General features: G+C 49.2%; 1 protein-coding gene across 2 annotated transcripts; it reads left to right on the forward strand.

The window, feature by feature from the left end:
- On the forward strand, nucleotides 1-19,035 carry RNPEP (arginyl aminopeptidase). 2 transcript variants are annotated; one of them, XM_078440899.2, is made up of 11 exons: nucleotides 1-514; nucleotides 4,863-5,003; nucleotides 5,320-5,468; nucleotides 9,948-10,064; nucleotides 10,762-10,997; nucleotides 13,629-13,742; nucleotides 14,634-14,746; nucleotides 14,926-15,034; nucleotides 16,199-16,423; nucleotides 17,286-17,428; nucleotides 18,424-19,035. In XM_078440899.2, the coding sequence occupies exons 1-11, from the start codon at nucleotides 68-70 to the stop codon at nucleotides 18,580-18,582; spliced, it is 1,953 nt and encodes a 650-aa protein (XP_078297025.1). In that variant the 5' UTR covers nucleotides 1-67; the 3' UTR covers nucleotides 18,583-19,035. The 2 variants fall into 2 exon arrangements, with proteins under 2 accessions (XP_078297025.1, XP_081648033.1); XM_081791907.1 differs by lacking the exons at nucleotides 1-514; nucleotides 4,863-5,003; nucleotides 5,320-5,468 and adding an exon at nucleotides 8,491-9,791.
- The last annotated feature ends 1,748 nt before the right edge of the window (nucleotides 19,036-20,783 follow it).

The following is a 20,783-nucleotide window of genomic DNA, read 5'->3' on the forward strand; positions in this document are numbered from 1 at the left end:
GGGCTTCCCGCCGCAGTAGACGGAGCCGGCGGATTTCCCCGCGTTTGCTCAAAGGCACGGTGAGGCCATGGCGAGCGACGGGCCTCCGAGCGGCTGCAGCGCGGCCCCGCGACCGCTGCACTCGGCGCAGGCCGTGGACGTGGCCTCGGCCTCCAATTTCCGGGCTTTCGAGATGCTGCACTTGCACCTGGACCTGCGGGCCGAGTTCGGGCCTCCGGGGCCGGGCCCGGGCAGCAGGAATTTGAGCGGCACCGCGGTCCTGGAGCTGCGCTGCCTGGTGCCCGAGGGCGCCACCGAGCTGCGGCTCGACTCGCACCCGTGCCTCGAGGTGACGGCGGCGTCGCTGCGGCGGCAGCGGCCCGACTCGAAGGAGCAGCCCGCGGAGCCCGTGCACTTCCGCACGCAGCCGTTCTCGCACTACGGCCAGGCCCTGTGCGTGGCCCTTCCGCAGCCCTTCCCGGCCGGCGAGCGCTTCCAGGTTCTCCTCACCTACCGCGTCGGGGAGGGACCCGGGGTGAGTTCGCCCCCTCACCCAGCCACTTCCTGCCCGCCCTTCCAGCCCTCCGAGCTGGCCGCCGGCCGGCACTCACTCCACCCCACCCCCAGGAGAAAGAAGATGCTTCTGCCCTGGCGGAGAGGGGCCTCGGGGCACCCCTGGGCACGCCTCCCGCCCTGAGCTCCCCGCCTTCTTCCCAGGCTGCCCGCTTTCCCTCTTCTGGCTTCAGGCCAGCTTCCGTGCTGTGCACCCTTCGTCCTTTCCACCCTTCCTGCCTCCCCTCGCTAGCGACTCTGGTGGCCTGTCTGCGTTGTTTCCCCCTCATCACGCTGGCGGGCTGCCATTTCTGCCTGCAGAGGAAACCTTAGCCGAGGCGGCTTTCTGGATAACGAGCTATTTATAAACCGAATTTAATGTTTCACGGGGCCTTGGGACCTAGGTCCCTGATAACGAGCTACCTAGTTTTTCCTTTATGGCAGCCCTGGACGATGCCGGCCCATGAACCCTGGATGCTGACTCAGCCCTTTGCCCTACGCGTTCTTGTAGTGCCCCAGGCTGAACTAATCCTGAACCCCCGTAGTTATTTAAGTTTTCTTTTGCCAAGTTCTAGATTTGATGAACGGGAGAATTTGAGTACGAGCGAGAAATGGAATGAGGGTGTAGTAGGCCCTCTCGCTGTTGATGGGAGGACAAATATTGGTATGAAAGGATGGATGGTTCTGTGGCTTACATTTGTGAAAGTCAGAAGCTCCTTCACAGGGAGTTCTGAGGCTGTGGTTGCTAGTCATTCGTCGGGTGGGGTGGCTTGCAAGTTTCAGGGTAGGCTACAGTTTACTTATCTAGCTAGCAGTTCCCTTTCACTCTTAGAGGCAGCTCAAAGGGCAGTTCTGTTTCCAGCTTCCGCAGTTCAGGGAGTAAATGAACCTGGGGTAGAACTTGCTTAAAAAAGGAAAAGTCCAAAGCAATGCAAATTGACTTCCAAGGCAAAGGGAAACCCCTCCAAGGGTAACGGAATATCTGTAAATGTGTTTGGTTGCTGTGTTTGGTTGTTATATTCTAGTTTCTGGTTTGGGGCAGGAACTTGGAATTCAACAGGATAACTGGAAAAATTAAGCCCTCTTTGAAATTGCCTACTGAAAGTGGCACCTCGGATTGAACAAAAGGAGGGGTTCCCGGGTGACTCGGTTGAGCAGCCGACTCTTGATTTCTGCTCAGGTCATGTTCTCATGGGTTGGTGAAATGGAGCCCTGCTTCCTGCTCCGTGAGGAGAGAGCAGAGCCTGCTTGGGATTCTCTCCCTCTCTCTGTCCCTCCCCAATCTGGGTGCTTGCACTTGCCCTCTCTCCCCCTCCCCCCCCAAAATAAATAAGTGAACTTAAAAAAAATCAAAACGAAATAGCTTTCATAGAGACAGAACAACAGAGACCCACACTTTACAAAGAACTGCCCTTTGCCCCGTGAAGGTCTGCATTAAAGGCACTTGTATGTATTCCGTCTCATTGCCAACATCCCAAGTGAGGACTCTCAACTCACCTTAATCACTGTAGGTAGCAGCCTCTCCCTGACTTTAGACTCTTGAGACAAGTACAAGAATACTTGTACTGCAGGCTTCTTCATTCTGTTTTCTGTGTTGTTCTAAACAAACAACAAAAAACCTCAACCAAAGATGATGAATAAGAAGTGACGGAGGGGATGACCAGTACTTATTAAAATGTGCCAGGGGGCGCCTGGGTGGCTCGGTCAGTTAAGCCGCCGACTTCAGCTCAGGTCATGATTTCACGGTCCGTGAGTTCGAGCCCCGCGTTGGGCTCTGTGCTGACAGCTCAGAGCCTGGAGCCTGTTTCAGATTCTGTGCCTCCCTCTCTCTGACCCTCCCCCATTCATGCTCTGTCTCTCTCTGTCTCAAAAATAAATAAAGCGTTAAAAAAAAAAAATTATAAAAAAAAAAAAAAAAAAAAGATGTGCCAGGGACTAGTCTATGAGTTTGACAGAAGTTAAATGCATTGTCTTTATACAAGTGCCTAATACAGTGCCTGGCGAACACCGTATGTTAGCTCTTCCTGTCATCTCATTAAATTTCTTTCATTAATAGGATTAAAAAAGTTTAGATTAGCAAGGCCAGTGAGCCCCTGGTAGAGTTTCCATATAGCCCTCCACACACAGTTTCCCCTCTTAGCATTTTGCAAATATGATGCCTTTGTTACAATTAACGAACCGATACTGATAACTAAAGTTCGGAGTCTTTTTCAGATTTTCTTAGTTTTTACTTAATATCTTTTTCTGTCCCAGGATCCCATCCAGAATACCACAGTATATTAGCTTTCATGTATCCTTGGGCTCCCCTTGGCTATGACAGTTTCACAGACTTTCCTTGTTTTTGATGACCTTGACTGTTTTGAGGAGTATTGGTCAGATATGTTGTAGGATGCTTCTCTATTGGAATTTGTCTGTTTTTCCCATGATCAGACTGTGGTTATTAAAAATTAAAAAAAGTAAGAGTTTATTTTTTTACGGCAGTTTTAGGTTCAGAGCAACATTTAGTGGAATGTCACAAAAGTGAAGTGCTGTTTTCATCACATGATAATGAGAATCCATAATATCAACATGATCTCTGACTGTCTGGGGTGATCTCACTCACCTGGCTAAGGTAGTGCCACTTTCTCCAGTCCACAGAAATACCATGTGGTATTTCTTTCTCCTTCTTTCCATCTGTACTATACTCTTTGGAAAGAGACTCATTAAAATCTTCACACACATAACACACAAATCTCAAAGAAAAAGTCAACATCTCCACGTGGCGTCCTTATGCCTCTTAAAAGTAGGTCTCAAATACCTGTGTTCAAAGCCTTTCAAAGTGCACCTGCCGAGGCATGCCGCCCACCCCTGTATCTGAAACCTACCACCAGCTCCCAGAGACCGTCCATCCATGCCTTTCTTCATGTTCTATCCACCTGCTTGAGAATGTCTTCTCTCCTTTCCAACCATCTCAGTCCGACTCACCTTTAAACCAGAAAGTTTTGCTTCCTGGATTTACCTAATCCTTTTCTAAATTCTAAATGGCACTTAGTGCTGACATATCCTCCCCTACCCCCCAGCCCCACAGTTAGATCTATGTGGTAAGTAAACTTTTTGCTGTAGGCAAAAATTGGGTTTGTAATAACCATTCAGATTTGCCCTTGGTTAAAGGCTAACAGAAAACAAATTAAGAATTGTATATAGTCAGGGTGCCTCACTGGCTCAGTCAGTGGAATGTGCGACTCTTGATCTTGGGGTTGTAAGTTTGAGCCCCACATTGGGTGTAGAGATTACTTAAACATCTTTAAAAAAAATTTCTTTAAAGAATTATATATAGCCAATGCCTATAATGTAAAATACATTTATTCTGAAAGGGTAAGTTTTAATTTCAGGAATAGAGAATTTAGTTTCAGGAATTTTTTTTTTAGAAAAATTTTTTGTTTATTTATTTCGAGAGAGAAAATGTGAGTGGGGGAGGGTCAGAGAGAAGGAGACAGAGAATCTCATGTAGGCTTGGTGCTGTCGGCACAGAACCCAACACAGGGCTCGAACTCACAGACCATGAGATCATGACCTGAGCCGAAACCAAGAGTCGGCCGCTTAATGGACTGAACCACCCAGGCACCCCTGGAGAACACATGTTAATCACAGACTCCTCCCACTTCACTTCTCCTTTTTTGTGTGTTCTATCACAAGTTCAAATACAGCTGCTTCCTTATTTTTTTGTAATGTTTATTTAATTGAGAGAGAGAGAGAGAGAGAGAGAAAGAGCATGAGCAGGGGAGGGGCAGGGGAGGGGCAGAGAGAGAGACAGACAGACAGAATCCAAAGCAGGCTCCAGGCTCCAGGCTCCAAGCTGTCAGCATAGAGCCCGATGCGGGGCTCAAACCTACAAACCGTGAGACCGTGATCTGAGCCGAAGTCGGACGCTTAACCGATTGAGCCACCAGGTGCCCGTTTTGTCTTTTTGATGAGAAACAACTACAGTGTGAAGGACTCAGAGGAGGAAGACAGTATGCCAGGGTCAGAGGTTATGTCTGGAATTCTTAACCATCTGAGCCACCCAGGTGCCCGAGGCCATTTCTAGAATTCTTGAGATGCCTGATGGGATACAGTGAGGAGTAGACCCTTTGTGGTGTTTCTTCCATGTGAAGCGGATGTCATACCTTGGCATGGATTCCAAGGTAGATTAAATTCACAGTAGAAGAGAACTTCACAGTTAGGGCCAAATTGCTGGCATAAGGATTGTAAGGATTCCCTAAAAGTCTCCCATGCCAGCCAACTCCTTTTCCCTGGCTGGACTGAGCTCATGTAGGGGGTGTCAGTTTTGAAATGTTCTTTTATTCTCTTAGGTTTGCTGGCTGGCTCCTGAGCAGACAGCAGGAAAGAAGAAGCCTTTTGTCTATACCCAGGGCCAGGCTGTCCTAAACAGGGCCTTCTTCCCTTGCTTCGACACTCCTGCAGTGAAATGCAGATATTCAGCTCTTATTGAGGTAAGAGGGCTAAGGTTAAGTGTACTTGCCCTTGGGGTTGAAAATATAATTCCAGATCTGTCTGGCCACATTTCAGCTGGTAAATTGTTACGTCTGTCCAGTGGCCCCTCTGCAGAATTCCTTCATGTACAGAAGTTTTATTTGTGCTAAATCTCATCAGCTTAGCACAAGTTTAGTGTCTTGAAAGCTTTGTGTTCCCCAAGATGGGCTCCAGGTCATTGCTGTCACCATGCAGGTTGCCGGCCGTGCTGTCCTTTAAGCTAATCAAAAGGAGACTCTGTCCAGGTAAAATCTCCTAAGCTTTCTCTGTTGTCAGGTCCCAGATGGCTTCACAGCTGTGATGAGTGCTAACACCTGGGAGAAGAGAGGTCCAAATAAGTTCTTCTTCCAGATGTGTCAGCCCATCCCCTCCTATCTGATAGCTTTGGCCATCGGAGATCTGGTTTCGGCGGAAGTTGGACCCAGGTAGGAGACAAAGACCCCCACAGGCAAGGTTGGACTGACCTCGAGCCGAGGAGGCCTCTGACCAGTGGCCCCAGTGTGATGGTCTTTGGGACAGTCTCACATCCTCTCTGAATCCACAGCCTCTCTGCAGCGAGAAGTGTGTGGTATGAATACAGCGGGAGGAAGTACTCTTTTTGTCCCGTCCCTTCCTCCTTCCCTCCCTCCCTGCAGTTCTATAATCCTGCTGTCTGGAATGAGCTCATCAGTCCTACTAGCGGTAGCTGCTGTCCTGGGCCACCTCGTGGAGTACGGTTGGCGCTGAGACAGCAGTGTCAGATTGATCTTCATTAGTGTCTTTAAGTTCTGAGTTCCCTGCTAGCAATTGTTTTTGCTTTGTAATCTTTGTACCAAATCTCCCCGTTTTCTCTAGCAGTTAATTCCTGGAAATATACAACGTTGATGTCATTGTTTCCCTCTGGAGAAGAAAGCGGAAGCTCCTTTTTTTTGTCTGCTCCAGATGCATAAACCTGAACCCATGGTGACAGAGAGACCTCCACGAAGTTAGAAGGGTTTCATGGAGATAAATAAGGATTTTGTAAGGTTTCCTGCGAAAAGAAACTTGCCCAGGAGTATAGGTTTTTCCCGGCCCTCATACAATCTGCCAGCACAGCGTAATCCTGATGTAAAATGTTAAAGGTTGGACGGTAAAGCTGCGGTGCGTTTCCTGCCTCTGTCGCCGTGGCTCCTTGCTCAGTTCTTGGAGGTGCTGGTGTCCTTGCCGGGATTGGTTACAGCCTCAGACTTTGTAGCTGGGCTCAGTCGTGAATCTTAGTTCCTGGGTTTCAGAGAGAATGATAAATGGGATGCCATTGGCCTCTGCTTCAAGGACACACACTCAAAACAACACCGGTCTTGAAAGGTTAAGTGCTCTTTTTTCATGAAGGGCTGTGTTTCTGACAGATAGGGTAGTAGGGAACCAAAGGAATGTCAGCTTTGCATTGACAGGGAAATAGTTAAGTACAGTGATGTCATTTTATTTTTATTTTTATTATTTTTAATATGTTTATTTTTTTAATGCTTATTTATTTACTTATTTTGAGAGAGAGAGAGAGAAAGCAGGGGAGGGACAGAGGGAGAGGGAGAGAGAATCCCAAGCAGACTCTGCACTGTCAACACAGAGCCCGACTCAAGGCTCCATCTCACGAACCGCAAGATCACGTCCTGAGCCAAAATCGAGAGTCAGTTGATGTCAATTGACTGAACCTCTCAGGCGCCCCGGAAGGGAATGTCATTTTAGAGAATTTTCTCTTACTAGGGTTCTGTTAGTACGACTATGAGCTGCTAATGAGAAATGAGGGAATGTATTCCAAACACACTGGAGAATGATTTTTTTTTTTTTTTTTTTTTTTTTTTGAGCCCTCTGTAATAAAATGACGATCGAGTACATCAATCCAGGGGATAGAACCTGTATAACCGGTCACGATGACTCATTCCTTCCCCTGTCAGGCAGTGGGGTAGCCAGTCAGGTAGTCGGTCTCTGCCCCACATCTGAGGCTCTTGTGTAGGTATGCAGGATAGCAGGCTCTTCTGGCAAACTTTGTGACCAGTCCCCGTTAGCAGAGGAGGGAGATCCTGGTCAGAAGAGACCGTGGACATATCCCAGTCGTCGCTTTTATGTATGATCTCTTCTGATCCTTCTATAACCTCACTGAGGGAGATATGATTGTCTCCATCTTCCCGATACGCAAACCGAGGCCTCAGGTGGAATTGCTTGTGCAGAGTCACATGCGTTTCCATTGCACATCCGGTGCTTGTTGCGCCAGACCACTGGTGATGAAATTCCAGCTTGACCGAGAACACTCCAGTGTCTTCTGACAGAAATCAGCGGACTGGTGGAGGTATCTTGGATGTCCCCTACCTACCCTGACCTTCACCTTCTAGGTGCAGCACACGGGAGCAGCCTGGGTTTAAGGACTTTGCCAGTTGTGATATCCAAGCTGATCGCAAAGCAATTCCTTGCAGATTTCTGACTCTCATGTCACTGTCTTTTCTCAACCTCGTGCCCTGTCACATCATTTTTGGCGACTTTTTTCTCCATCTGGATTACCTGTCCAACACCCAGGGTTGAGGGTGGCTTCAGGGTTTCTCGAGCTCCTCTCTCCTGGGAGCCTTCTCCACCTGATTCAGGCCCCCGCACTCAAGGGCACACTACGGTGTAAGTCCTGGCCGTGGGCATTATCATGAGCTGTGCTGTGGCAGAAATTTTAAATACCTTCACCTCATTCATTCTCTGACCCCACCCTCCTAACCTTCCAGCTCTGTGGTGGCCTCACTCCCACTATATCTGCTTCTCAAGCTCCCAGAGGCCTTTCTTCCTGCAAGCTATACATTTCCTCCCGGGCACCAGCCTCTTGTGACCTGGCCCATCTTCTCTCCGTGGCCCGGGTGTGGGGTTGATGATCTCCTACCAACATCCCAGGCTGCCTTGCGCGCTGTCCTGCTGCTGTAACTTCTAGCCCCGGCTCCGACCGTCCCCTTTTCTCTTTCTTCTGTACCTGGGTGTCTGAGAGAAGTACACAGCTGTGCATACTGATTCTGCTACCCATTTCTGGTTTTTTGGTGAAAAGTTGGAATTAAAAGTTGAAATAGACGGGGCACCTGGGTGGCTCAGTTGGTTAAGCGTCTGACTTCGGCTCAGGTCATGATCTCATGGTTTGTGGGTTCAAGCCCCGTGTCAGGCTCTGAGCAGGGTCTGAGTCTGTTTCGGATTCTCTGTCTCCCTCTCTCTGCCCTTCCCCCGTTCATGTTCTGTCTCTCTCTCTCTCTCTCTTTCAAAAATAAGTAAACATTAAAATTTTTTTTTAAGTTGAAATAGACATTTATGTGGTTTTCAAGGAAAATATAACAGATGTAGTCTTCAACTATAGATAGGCTTTCAATATTGCTCAGCAGACCTTTGATTTACCTTTCTGGCTCACTCTCCTGGAAGGAAGGAAGGAAGGAAGGAAGGAAGGAAGGAACGAACGGACGAAGGGGGAAGCGAAGGGGGAGGGAAGGAGGATGGAAGGATTTAAAGGAAGACTTGTCTCTTCAGTTTTCCTATTCGGACACCCTACCCTCACTCCAAGCAATGATCTTGTCTCCTCCTTTATTGAGTATATTTAATTTGTCAGATATGGTTATGTCCACTTCCTGTTTTCCATGTAAAAAATCATCTTCATCTGCCTTCATTCGTCCCCTTTTTCCCCCTGGACTCTGAAGAGGGGTCCCTCCTTCTGTTTAAAGCCAAATCTCTTCATCTGAGCCATCATTGACTCAGTCCCTCCCCCAAATCCCATGGGGCCTTGCTTTATTGCTCACCCCTCGCTCTTCAAATGGGTAGCCTCCCCGCCCCCCACTGGCTCTTTCCTTCCGACCCCTAACCATGTTCCTGTTTCCCCTAGTTTAAAAACAAAGCAAAAAACAAACTCATGGACTCCACACTCCCTTCTGGCACACTGTTTCTGCTTCCTTTCTTAGCCAAGTTGCTTAGAACAGTAGTGTATACACTCCCTTGCCCCCCATTTACTGCCTGGACCCATTGGAATCCAACACCTCTCCGGGTCACACCGCAGAAACTCCTGTAGTAAGAGAGGCCACTGGCCTCAACATGTACCGCACATTAGCTGCTCTTCAGTGCTTGTCTTGATGTTCCCCTCTTTTTCTTTTGCCTCTGTTGACCCTCCTCTGGCCTCCATGACACAATTCTGTCCTGGTTCCAGGATCTCCTGGTTCGCCCCTTCTGGTCTCCTTTGTGGGCTCTTCTCTGCCCAACCCCACGTGTGCTGGTGTCACCCAAGATTCTGGTTTTGACCCATTATCCTACATACGTCACTTAGGGATACTCACTGTTGTAATTTAAGGAATTTTCTGGGTACTGCAGCTAGAGCGATCCGTCAAGACTCAATCCGATAATACCACTTACTGGTGTAAAATGCTCTCATGGGGGCGCCTCATGGGTGGCTCGGTCAGTTAAGGGTCCAATTTGGGCTCAGGTCACAATCTCCTGGTTCATGAGTTCAAGCCCCGCTCTGGGTCTCCGGAAAGTGGGGGAAAGGAAACCAACATCTAGTACATGAGGCATTGTATAAGGGGTTTTTATATGCTGTCTTTATTTCATTTTTACCACTCGTTTTCCAGATGAGGAAACAGGCTCAGAGAAGTCAGTGACTTTTGCAAGGTCACATTCAGTGTTGGACACGTAAAATTGTAGCAGTGTGAGTTTGAGCCTGTTGCACACGGGAGGCTGCTGCCTCCACAGTGCTCTGTCGCGATCTCATTTATCTGTCCCTTGGACCCATGCAGGTGATTTGACCTTGCATCTCCTGTCTCTGCGGCCACATTGTCACATTCCTTTGGCTCCAGTAGAAGACTGCCAGTTTTCTACAGGTGCTTTCGGGATCGGGTCTCCACAATAGGTCTCCAAACACCATTCTTCTTTTTCTGTGCTTCTGTCTTTAGGAGCCGGGTGTGGGCTGAGCCCTGCCTGATCAAGGCTGCCAAGGAGGAGTACAACGGGGTGGTAGAAGATTTTCTGGCAACAGGAGAGAAACTTTTTGGACCCTACGTTTGGGGAAGGTGCGGTATCACATTGACTCTGATGTCTTTTGTTAAACTTGAGTCCCTGGTTTCCCCCTCTCTTACTGCTGGTGCTGCCTCTTCTCCCTCTGGTTCCTAGAGCAGAGTTCCCCAATCCAGAAGTAAAGGAAAGGAGGGAAAGAATGAGGAAGGGATAAGCCAGGCCTTGTTCATTATTGCTGAGGAGGGGACCCTGACAGAAAGGGTTATTGAAGGGACCAAAATGTGCCTTCCAGCCGCTAAGCGTGGAGATCAGGAAACACTGTCAGGGGACCTTTGTCGACTTACTTTCCTGGCTGCTAAAAGCAGCCACATACTCTCATTTTTCCCTTTGACATCTCCAGACTTCAGCCTCCTCAGATAAAAGGCTCTGTTAGGTCTTTGTGACCCCAAGTGGGCCACCAGTGAGCTAACTGTTGATAGAGCTGACCATATGCCCATCCCCTGGTGCGAAGGAGAATGGAGAGCAAGTCTCAGAGAGGCGCCTCCACGAGAGCAAAACCTGGGGAAAGGGAAGTCCCAGCGAGCTGGCCGGGGGACTGAGGAGCCTGGGCGTCATCTCAGCACGGCACCCGGTGTTGAACACCACCTGTTCAGTGGCTGCATCTCTCAGGACTGAGGGTCGGGGCTGGGGAGGCGAGGCAGGGTCAGCCCTGGGGAGCCGAGGCCTGTCTGTGACCTCCCGTTTTCTCGGCAGGTATGACCTGCTCTTCATGCCCCCATCCTTTCCATTTGGAGGAATGGAGAACCCTTGTCTGACCTTTGTCACCCCCTGCCTGCTAGCAGGGGACCGCTCCTTGGCTGATGTCATCATCCATGAGATCTCCCACAGTTGGTTTGGGAACCTGGTCACCAATGCCAACTGGGGTGAATTCTGGCTCAATGAAGGTTTCACCATGTATGCCCAGAGGAGGATCTCTACTGTCCTCTTTGGTAAGCCAGCCCTCAGGTCCCCTCCTTCTCCTAGGGGCCCTGTCCCCAGTTCCTTAGCCAGTGAGGCCAATGTGGTCTCCTTTGAAGTTTCGGGACACAAGCGGGTGTGAAGGGAGGAGCAGTAGTGCAGAAAGTTCTGGTGAGAGGCCATGGAGGGCCAACTCTAGACAAACGTTCCTTCTAAGCACGTGATCTCTACTTCGTTCCATGTCGTTAAGTCAGCAGGCTTAGGGGAAGGGAATCTCACAAATTGCGTGTTGACTGATAGGGGACCTAACAGCGAAAGGACCCCCCTCATCAAAGCTGAGGACACACTTGATGCTCTGTTCTCCGAACAGCCGGGCAGCCGCTGGGTAGAGTTGCCCAGGGCTGTTCACCCAGATAGCTAGTTACTTTTATGAATGAATCAGGGGCGTCTGGCTGCCTCAATCGGTAGAGCATGCAACTGTTGATCTTGGGGTTGTGTGTTTGAGCCCCACATTTGGTGTAGAGATTACTTTAAAATATTAAAAATAAATAGAGAATAAGACAATTATAATGATACCTTCTATTGAACACTTACATACCAGCTTTGTCCTAGGCATGTTATTAAAAATAATACATCATTTAAGGGGCGCCTGGGGGGCTCAGTTGGCTAAGCGTCTGACTTTGGCTCAGGTCATGATCTCGCAGTTTGTGGGTTTGAGCCCTATGTTGGGCTCTGTGCTGACAGCTCGGAGCCTGGAGCCTGTTTCAGATTCTGTGTCTCCCTCTCTCTCTGTCCCTCCCCTGCTCACTCTCTGTCTCTCTCTCTCTCAAAAATAAATAAACATTAAAAAAATTTAAAACAAATACATCACTTAACAATTTTACCGTAGCCTGATAAAAGAGATATTATTTTCATTTTATATATGAGTCCACTGTGACTCAAAAAGTATAAGAAATGTGCCCAAGCCACTTAGCAGCTGAGGACAGAACCCCAAATTGAGCCCAGGTGGGCTTTTAAAATCTTTTCTCAACATTGTCTCATTATTGAAAACCTGCTATAGATCAGATACTATAAAAAAAGATAATGTTTATTATTTTTATTATTTCTGTCATCAAAATCTCTTTTGATGTACATGGGAAAACACATACAATGCATTTATCCATAATCTCACTGTTCAGAGAGAATGTAATATATCCTTTCAAACATTTTTCTATGCGTGTGTGTGAACCATCAGACCTTAAAACTGCCTTTTTTTTTTAACTTAATAAAGTTAAACATTTTCCCAAGTCATTAAATTTTCTATAGCTGCGTGGTATGGCCATTTCTTAATTTATTCAATCAGTCTCCAATATTTTCAGTTTTCCTAATGAAAGAATATTTTGACAAATATTTTTATATCGAAATGTTCACACATGTCTCAGATGGTCTCAACAAAGATAGATTCCTAGAGACATAATTTCTGGATCTGAACATTTTCAAGGCTTTTTAGCACACATTGTCCATTGCCTCCCAGAAAGTTTGTGCAGATCTACACTTTCATCCAGAGTATGTAGAGCAAAAGCCTATGTGTGAATATCTTAATCAGCCGCTAAGAATCCTGCTACCAAATATTATCATCCTGCCACACAGATGAAGAAATTGAGGCTTAGAGACATTAAATACCTTGCCCAGAGTCAGAACACCTTGTGAGTGGCAGAGGTGGTTGGTTCAAAACCTGGTCCCCTTCCCCTCAACCATTCTCTCAGTCCTTTTTAGAACCAGAGGAGATGTAGAGACCCTTAGAAAAATTATGGGTGACCGTTTGTCTTGTCTGACAGGAACGGTCAAATGAATATATAATCTTTCTATTTTTATTTTTTTTAGTGGCTCACATCTTTTTTTTTAAGTTTATTTCAGAGAGAGGGAGAGAGAGAGAGAATGAGCGGCGGCGGGGGGGGGGGGGGTGGGCAGAGAGGGAGAGAGAGAGAGAAAGAGAGAGAATCCCAAGCAAGTTCCACGCTTAGTGGAGAGCCCAACACAGGGCTCGATCTCACAACCATGAGATCCTGACCTGAGTCAGTATCAAGAGTTGGACACTTAACTGACTGAGCCACTCAGACCCCCCTATAATCTGTTCTTTTTAAAAAATTTTATTTATTTTTGAGTGTGAGCGGGGGATGGGCAGAAAGAGAGGGGGACAGAGGATTGAAAGTGGGCTCCATGCGGACGGCAGAGAGCCTGATGCGGGACTCGAACCCACGAACCGTGAGATCATGACCTGAGGCAGTCAGACGCTTAACTGACTGAGCCATCCAAGCGTCCCCTCTATAATCTGTTTTTATAGAAAATCAAATTAATATCTCTAAAAATAAAAATCTATTGATAAGGAAAGGTAACAGGAAAAGGCGTGAGATTTCCCTCATCCTTGTGTGCGGGTGAGACTGACAGCCTGAGCTTAACCAAGTGCTTTCTTAGGCCAGAGCAACAGGGAGCTAGGAGCTGAGTCAGGTTCTCTGTCATTGACCCTTCTTGCCCTGGGATCCCCAGGAGGGTAAAGATACTAAGCCTCAGTTATCTATCATTGTTCTGTGGCCGCAAGGGGGCAGCAACGGTCTTCCGTCCAGAAAGTATACTTGGACGTGATGTTACACTTTGTTGAGACCTAGGGTTTCTTTTTGTCCTAGGCTCTGCTTACACCTGCTTAGAAGCTGCAACCGGGCGGGCTCTGCTTCGACAGCACATGGACATCACTGGCGAGGAAAACCCACTCAACAAGCTCCGAGTGAAGATTGAACCAGGTCCAGGAGGCTCCTCTGTCTGACTCTCCCCTCCCCTAAATTGGGCTCGGAGCCCCAAATTATTTTGAACCTCATATTGATCAGTGCACACCTTGAATACTCTCCTTGGGAAGGAAGAGCCCTCCAGAGCTCTTTGTAGCTGTTCCCTGGCCTCTAGACAGACTCAACCCAAGCCATTCCAGCCAGATGGGAGTTCTTTCCAGTTTTGTGCAGTTTTTAATGACTATACCATTGCCGTCCATTTGTGCAGGCCCATACCCTTCTTTTTCTATCAAGTCAGACCTGTGGTTTTGTAGATTAAGTGTTAGCCTTATTTTATGGAGGATATGAGTGAGCACCCAACAAGTCAAATGACTTGTCCAAGGTCATGTGTTCTTTTCTAACGTTTTTCCTTAGTCCCCTGTGTGACTAATCTAAAACTTTTTCGTGCAGTTTAAGCTCACGTTCCTTGATACCAATGACCATGAAAATGAACTTCTTGTAGACTGGTAATTAGTTTATTTTGGTCTAGAACATTCATGGAAACAACCAGTTGTTCTGGGAGGGGAGGTTGTGCATGTAGGTGGTGACCAATAGAAAAGGCACTGAGCCCTGTGCTCAGTCCTGAGACTCAATGGAACCCAGTGGAGCAAAGCAATCCCAGGAAAAAGGAAATTTGTCAGTTCCCCTGCAAGGTTGCTTCTTTGTCCTCTTATTGTGTCCATAATCCGTGACCCTTTAAGATCAACTTTGAAGTGGTTTGAGAGAGGCTAAGATGGATCTGGAAACATTCCTGGCCTTGCTGAACCTGGGGAAGCTGAATTCTGATCTCTTCCATAACTACTCTCTGAATCTGGAGCCGGAGAAGAACAATGAAGGCGACAGGTTACAAGTGTCTGCTTTCTCTGCTAGGTGTGGACCCAGATGATACCTACAACGAGACCCCCTATGAGAAAGGCTTCTGCTTTGTCTCATACCTGGCCCACTTGGTGGGTGATCAGGATGAGTTTGACAATTTTCTCAAGGTATAGTCAACTCAGAGAGGAGGGGTGAAAGGAGAACGTGCAGAGAAACCAGCTGGGCCAGAGGACGGGGGTAGAGGCAGGGGCTGAAGGGACAAGGGGTTGGAGGAGAATCCAAGGAACAGAGGGACTCTGCTCCCCAGGGGATCCAGAAGGACTGAAAACTACCTCCCTCCCTGCAGGCCTATGTTAATGAATTCAAATTCCAAAGTATCTTAGCTGATGACTTTCTAGAATTCTACTTGGAATACTTCCCTGAGCTGAAGAAGAAGAGAGTGGATTCCATTCCAGGTGAGCAGAGGAGCCGGCCTACAGGCTTCTAGAAGACAGTAGAGAATTATGGCTAATTCACATCTGGGAAGACTAAGCTGGGGCAGGAAAACGTTGAACTGGAGTCACGTAGCAAGTGGCAAACAGCCTTGTCCCACGAGAATGACTCTCTCTGCTCCTCCTGGCCTCATTTTCTCCACTTTGTCTCTTCAGTCTCTCTTCTCTGTCCTCATTTTCCTCACATCTGCACACACTCAACCAAACCCCCAACTCTGCCCCAGAGAGCTGCCACAGCCCAGGCTGTGACCTAGGGCATTGGTCCCGGCAGCAGCCCCGCCTTGTGAGTGTGGAGTCACCTCGTTCAGCCTTCCGAGTGAAGGAAAATCCCAGCGGCAGCCCTGATTTCAGCTGGGGAGGCACTGCTTCCTAAGAGAGAGTAGACGGTGACCTGTCACAGATGAGGCAACCCACTTCATGCTGTGCCGACCCTGAGTCTGTCCATCATCGGGCTGACAAAGTCAGCTCCCTGCTGACAGCCGGGACTGGTCAGGCCTGGAGCACCTACTCTCTGCTTGGAGGCCCACACTTCAAGGTCATGAGACTCTGTGGCTAACGAAAGTTAATAATTACTGAGTGCTTACTATGCACCAGGCAGGATGCTAAACTCATAATGTGTATTTGCTTATTTAATTCTCATCACTGCCAACCAAGGGCCTCCTACCCTGCCTTTTATTGTTTTACAGATAAAAGGCACAGGGAGGTGAAGTTACATGCCCATGGCCTTCCAGCTAGTTAATGGCAGAGCAGAGCGGAGATAGGAGCCCGGGCAGCCTGGTCTTAGAGCCCAGGATGTTCTGCACCAAGCCGTTCAGGTCATCTGAAGGAGAACGTGAATGTGATTGACACTAGGAAAGCATTCATCCACCTGGTTCTGACAGCACAGTGTTTATTTGGAGCAAAAACCACTGTCACAGTAGAAAGGGGGGCAGTCTAGTCTGACTGTAACAGTCTAGGTCTCAATATAAGTGGACCTGACTGAAGCAGGTGGTTGCGTGGGGTAGTGATATTAAGCGTTAGGGATGGATGGAGGCAGACAGGAGCTTGAGGTCTCGGTGTTGCTGGAGCAAATTGACCTCGATGCTACCAGAGCATTCCGACAGTACCTTCTCTCCTTCTACCAAACAGGTTTTGAGTTTGATCGGTGGTTGAACACCCCTGGCTGGCCCCCCTACCTCCCTGACCTCTCCCCTGGGGACTCGCTTATGAAGCCTGCTGAAGAGCTGGCCCAGCTGTGGGTGACCAGGGAGCTGGACATGAAGGCCATTGAAGCTGTGGCCATTTCTACCTGGAAGACCTACCAGCTGGTTTACTTCCTAGATAAGATCCTCCAGAAATCCCCTCTCCCTCCTGGTAAGAAAGCGGGTAAATCCAGGTTCCTCGTGTACAGAGCTTTATATCAGGAGCTAGAGGGAGACTGGGAGGGAAGCCCTTGCAATGCCTACCCCTAGGCCATTGCCAGGTGTTAGCAGGTGGATGCAAGCACTTCACAAGAAACACGTCAACAGATGATGTAAGTCATACATGCAAATGCCCTGGGGAACAGAATAATAAAGCCTAGCATTCGCTGAGCCCTCTGGGTCAGCAGGTAATTCTTTTAAACTCTACGTCTGAGGTCATTGAGCCCTCCTAACTACTGTGTGCCTAGCTGCTGTGATTATAACCCCCAGGTGATGGAGAATGAACTTGAGCACAATTAGGTCACATGGCCCATAAACGCTGGGGCTGGGATTTGGAAGCTGTCAACCACTAATGCTAAATTGCTGCTCAGCCAGAAATAACAGTCATCCAGGGGTGTTGTAAAGAGAAAAAGTGAACACCGAACTAACTTTTAGCTGGTGGTGGTGGTGGGAGGAAAAATGGGACACAGGGTATTTGAGGAGGATACCTGTGCTTTATTCCTGGAGGGCAAACGGAAGACGGCAGAAAGTGTGTAATTTGATGGAAGAGCCTTAGAAATTAAGGTAAAGTCGGAAATAGGACATTACCCTTTCAGAGCAGAAGATGACCAGAACGAGCATAAAATGGGTGGGTGGGAACCTCCTTGACGTCATTCCCGGAGCCCCCGGCGTGCCTATGGACAGACTGCTGAGACTGGAGTTTGGCCTCTGGCTCGTGGCTCTGATGAAACAGCCGTTAAAAACCCATTTCCTCTTTTCAGGGAATGTGAAGAAACTGGGAGAGACTTACCCAAAGATCTCCAACTCCTTTTCAGGGAATGTGAAGAAACTGGGAGAGACTTACCCAAAGATCTCCAACTCCCGGAATGCGGAGCTCCGGCTCCGATGGGGCCAGATCGTCATTAAGAATGACCACCAGGAGGATTTCTGGAAAGTGAAGGAATTCCTGCAGAGCCAGGTGGGTGAGCCCCACCTCCTTGTCCCCCTCAAGGCACGCGGTGGGCCGCTCAGCCTTATTGGCAGTAGTCCTGCAGGTAGAGCCTCATTCTCTGCCCTTCTCTGGAGCAGAGGAGGGAGGGAGGGCAGGAGGGAAAGGACCTCGGGAGGACCCTGATCAACAGTCTCCTTCCTGAGTGTGGCTGGTGGAGGTGTTGCCTGGGGAAGAAGCCTCCAGGGTTGGGGAGCCTTTTCCAGATCCCCCGGTAAAAGCCAGTCAGAGCTACCCCCCACCTGGGAACAAAGGTAAAGTGGGAGTGCAGGGCCGGTCTTGTGGGGAGGGGCCCAAGGACCAGAGAGACAGCAAAGGGTGAGATCATAGGTTCCTGCTTCCTGGGGGGAAGCTCGTGACCTGGGAGGGCTCAGGCGGCAGCAGGAGCCTGCCCTGCCGGGCAAGGTGGGGCTGGGTAGGAAGTGGCGCCCTGATGCCTACATCTGTTTGCGACGGGAGCTCCGTACCTGTCTGCAGGTGTTCTGAGCCCTCGGAGGGCTTCTCCGAGCCTCTGGAGTTGAGGAACTTTGTGATGTGGCAATCTCACGTTGATGTGGATTTGACTTGTGGGTTTTCTTGCACTTGACCGCAGCTGGGCCTCACGTGGCCCTCAGTTTTACGTGCTGCAGCCTTTGCTACCGGCTCTTAGCTTGGCGGCTAAGCACTTACAGCCTCCTAGGTTTGGAGCCCCATTGTGCCTGCCCTCCTCATTTGCTCTGTTGAGTGTAGACGCCCCTGTGCTGTCATGGACTGTGAAGACTTAAGATCTACCCACGTGGATCTTTGGCCCCCAAGAAGATGCCAGAATAAGAGCACGCCTGCCAGGACACTCCTCATTCCAACACTGATACCCACATCCCTTTTGGCACCTGATGAGGCGTGCCGCTAGAGCGGGGCCGGGGGCCGTGCAGACGCACGCACGGAGCAGCCTGCTTAGGCCACGCGTGTGCGTGTGTTTCTTGCAGGGAAAACAGAAGTACACTCTTCCGCTGTACCACGCGATGATGGGTGGCAGCGAGGTGGCCCAGACCCTTGCCAAGGAGACCTTCAAGGCCACCGCCCCCCAACTCCACAGCAACGTTGTCAACTACGTCCAGCAGATCGTGGCGCCCAAGGGCAGTTAGAGGCTCGTGGGCATGGCCTCTGCCTCTTCAGCCTTCGCAGGCTTTCAGAATACTGTTCCCAAATTCCAGTTCTCCAGTCAAATTCCTGAAGTTTACACACCCTTGGAAAAATCTGTTCTCTGGCTTGGGGGCTGCGACTCTTGGGCCTCTGCTTTGGTGGGAACTTCTCTGGACCGGGAAGTCCTGAGACCAGAGAACCTTCCACAGCTCTCTAGTGCAGGCTGCTGGCTGTGGTGACGGCAGGCAATTTTCTCCCCCTCCCCACTCTCTGGGAAGAGCAGAGAGGATTTTCTGGTCCTTTCTCTTCCCTTCTCTTCCCTCTCCTTTTCTTTTCTTTCCTTTCCTTTCCTTTTCTGATTCTTGAAGTACTGTGCAAAGGGCTGCATTCTGGGAATTCTTTTTTTTTTTTTTCCAGGTTTAATCTTTATTTTAATAAATATTTTTAAGTGAAAAGTATTTGAGTCAGAGTTACAACCTGAGTGATTGAAATTTCTGCTTCCATGCACGCCCTCTGTGGGCAAGTAGTCTGAGCAGGTCACTGGGGACCCCCCCAGAAGCTGACAGCACTTTCCTGCCCGTAGGGAACCCCCAGGGTCAAGAGGTAGGGGTCCCACACACACAGAGATGAAAACATACACAGCTGTATGGCTGAAGCACACCTATAGCAAATGAACTTCATTCTAGTTCTCTCTAAGGCAGCTAAATTCTCTACCCGTGGCGCCATTCCTGTTCATCCATTCCATTGCTTAAAAAATGTGTATTATAGTGATTTTTCTCCGGCCCTCTCACAGTCCCTGGGGCTTCACCGGGACTCCCCTGCTTTTGATCCTGGATAAGTATTTTAATGATGTGGTAATAAATAGAGTCTGCCCAGAACTTTGGCACTAAGTTCTGCTTTCCTGGTTTCAACATGGGGATCTAAGCAGTTAGCAGCTTGGATTTGGGGTGTGGGATGAGGGGAGAGGCGTGAAAAAATATTTAAATATATTGAAGCTGCCTTTCAGGCACAGGAATATAAGGCACTCCTGACCATTGTGGCTGTGTCCTTGGCTTTGAGGTTGTCCATTCGGGCCTCCCTTCCCTGCACAGGGGTTGGGAAAGAAAACACAGCGTAGCCACTGAAATAGATTTGTTCTTGCTCTTAACCAGAGTGAGGGAATGGTGGTGACCAGGTGGCGGGCCAGTGAGGCCTCTGTCCCCTGGCACACCCAGAGCTTCACCAGCAGAGAGAGAACTTTGGGTCTGAGGAGAGGGATTTGGAGGCCCAGGACTGTCAGAGCTCTGGTAGGCCCTGACACTTTGATGGCAGACTGTCTCCATGGTTCTTTCGAGGCTGTTCCTGGTGCTATGCTATCGGCAAGGATGATTTTAGGGCCATCCAGATGCCCCACTTACCCCCCAGCTCGGAGTCTGCTTTACCAGCTCTGAGACCAGTGGCTGTCTTTCCTAGTTTGCACAAGAACGTATGGCATGATAGTAATGGTGAAGAGTCTCCGTGGAAGCGCAGAAGGCTGGAAAGGTCTTCCTCTGATGGCTGCTCTTTGACCCCACTAACTTTGTGAGCCCTCACATTGCACAGCATGGGGATCCTGACTTGTGTCGCTTGCCCTGCTCACCACCTTTGCCACTCAGCGGTCCTGCCGGATGTGCCTGTCCTTTTATAGGGCTGCGAGGCAATGCTCTGGCCATCCCGTGTCCGAGAGATGAGGCAGTGCCATTGTCCCTGCAAGCTCACGGGGAGGGGTCTTCTTGCCATTGGCAGGGAAGGCCTCTGCCTCCTACTCCAGGGCTCCTCTGACCACTATCCTAGAACCTTCTCCCACTCCACCTCCAAGGCACTGACCTCAAACTGCAGTCTTTTCCCCCTACCATCCGCAATAACATCACCTGCTATTGGGCTATTGAAGGCATTCGTACTTGGAGATAAGGCGCTAGCCTATAGAGGTTCCTTATCTCAGCCCCATTTCTTTTGTGAAGCCCTGGGAAGGCAAAGGAGCTGATATCCTTTCTTATTCTCTCCACATCCTTCTCATCCCACCCTCTGGAGCCTTAGCCAGGTGTCCTCCAGGGCAGGGGAGCATGTGAGCAGTCCTGGGGCTAGAAGCCGGTTCTCCCACATTCCAGGGTGAGTGACTGGGTGGAGGGTGTGCCCGCCTCTGGCTCCTTGGGGGAGGCCCCCTGAAGGGCCGGGGGAAAAATCC

Source organism: Panthera onca, chromosome F1, assembly GCF_046562875.1.
Source record: "Panthera onca isolate mPanOnc1 chromosome F1, mPanOnc1 haplotype 2, whole genome shotgun sequence".
Taxonomy (NCBI): Eukaryota; Metazoa; Chordata; class Mammalia; order Carnivora; family Felidae; genus Panthera; species Panthera onca.

Excerpts from the sequence above, each read along its gene's own strand:
- RNPEP (XM_078440899.2), top strand. The coding sequence starts at position 68 with ATGGCGAGCGACGGGCCTCCGAGCGGCTGCAGCGCGGCCCCGCGACCG. Across the intron at positions 13,743-14,633 it reads CCGAGTGAAGATTGAACCAG|GTGTGGACCCAGATGATACC; the intron begins GTCCAGGAGGCT and ends TTTCTCTGCTAG. Across the intron at positions 17,429-18,423 it reads AGGAATTCCTGCAGAGCCAG|GGAAAACAGAAGTACACTCT; the intron begins GTGGGTGAGCCC and ends TGTTTCTTGCAG.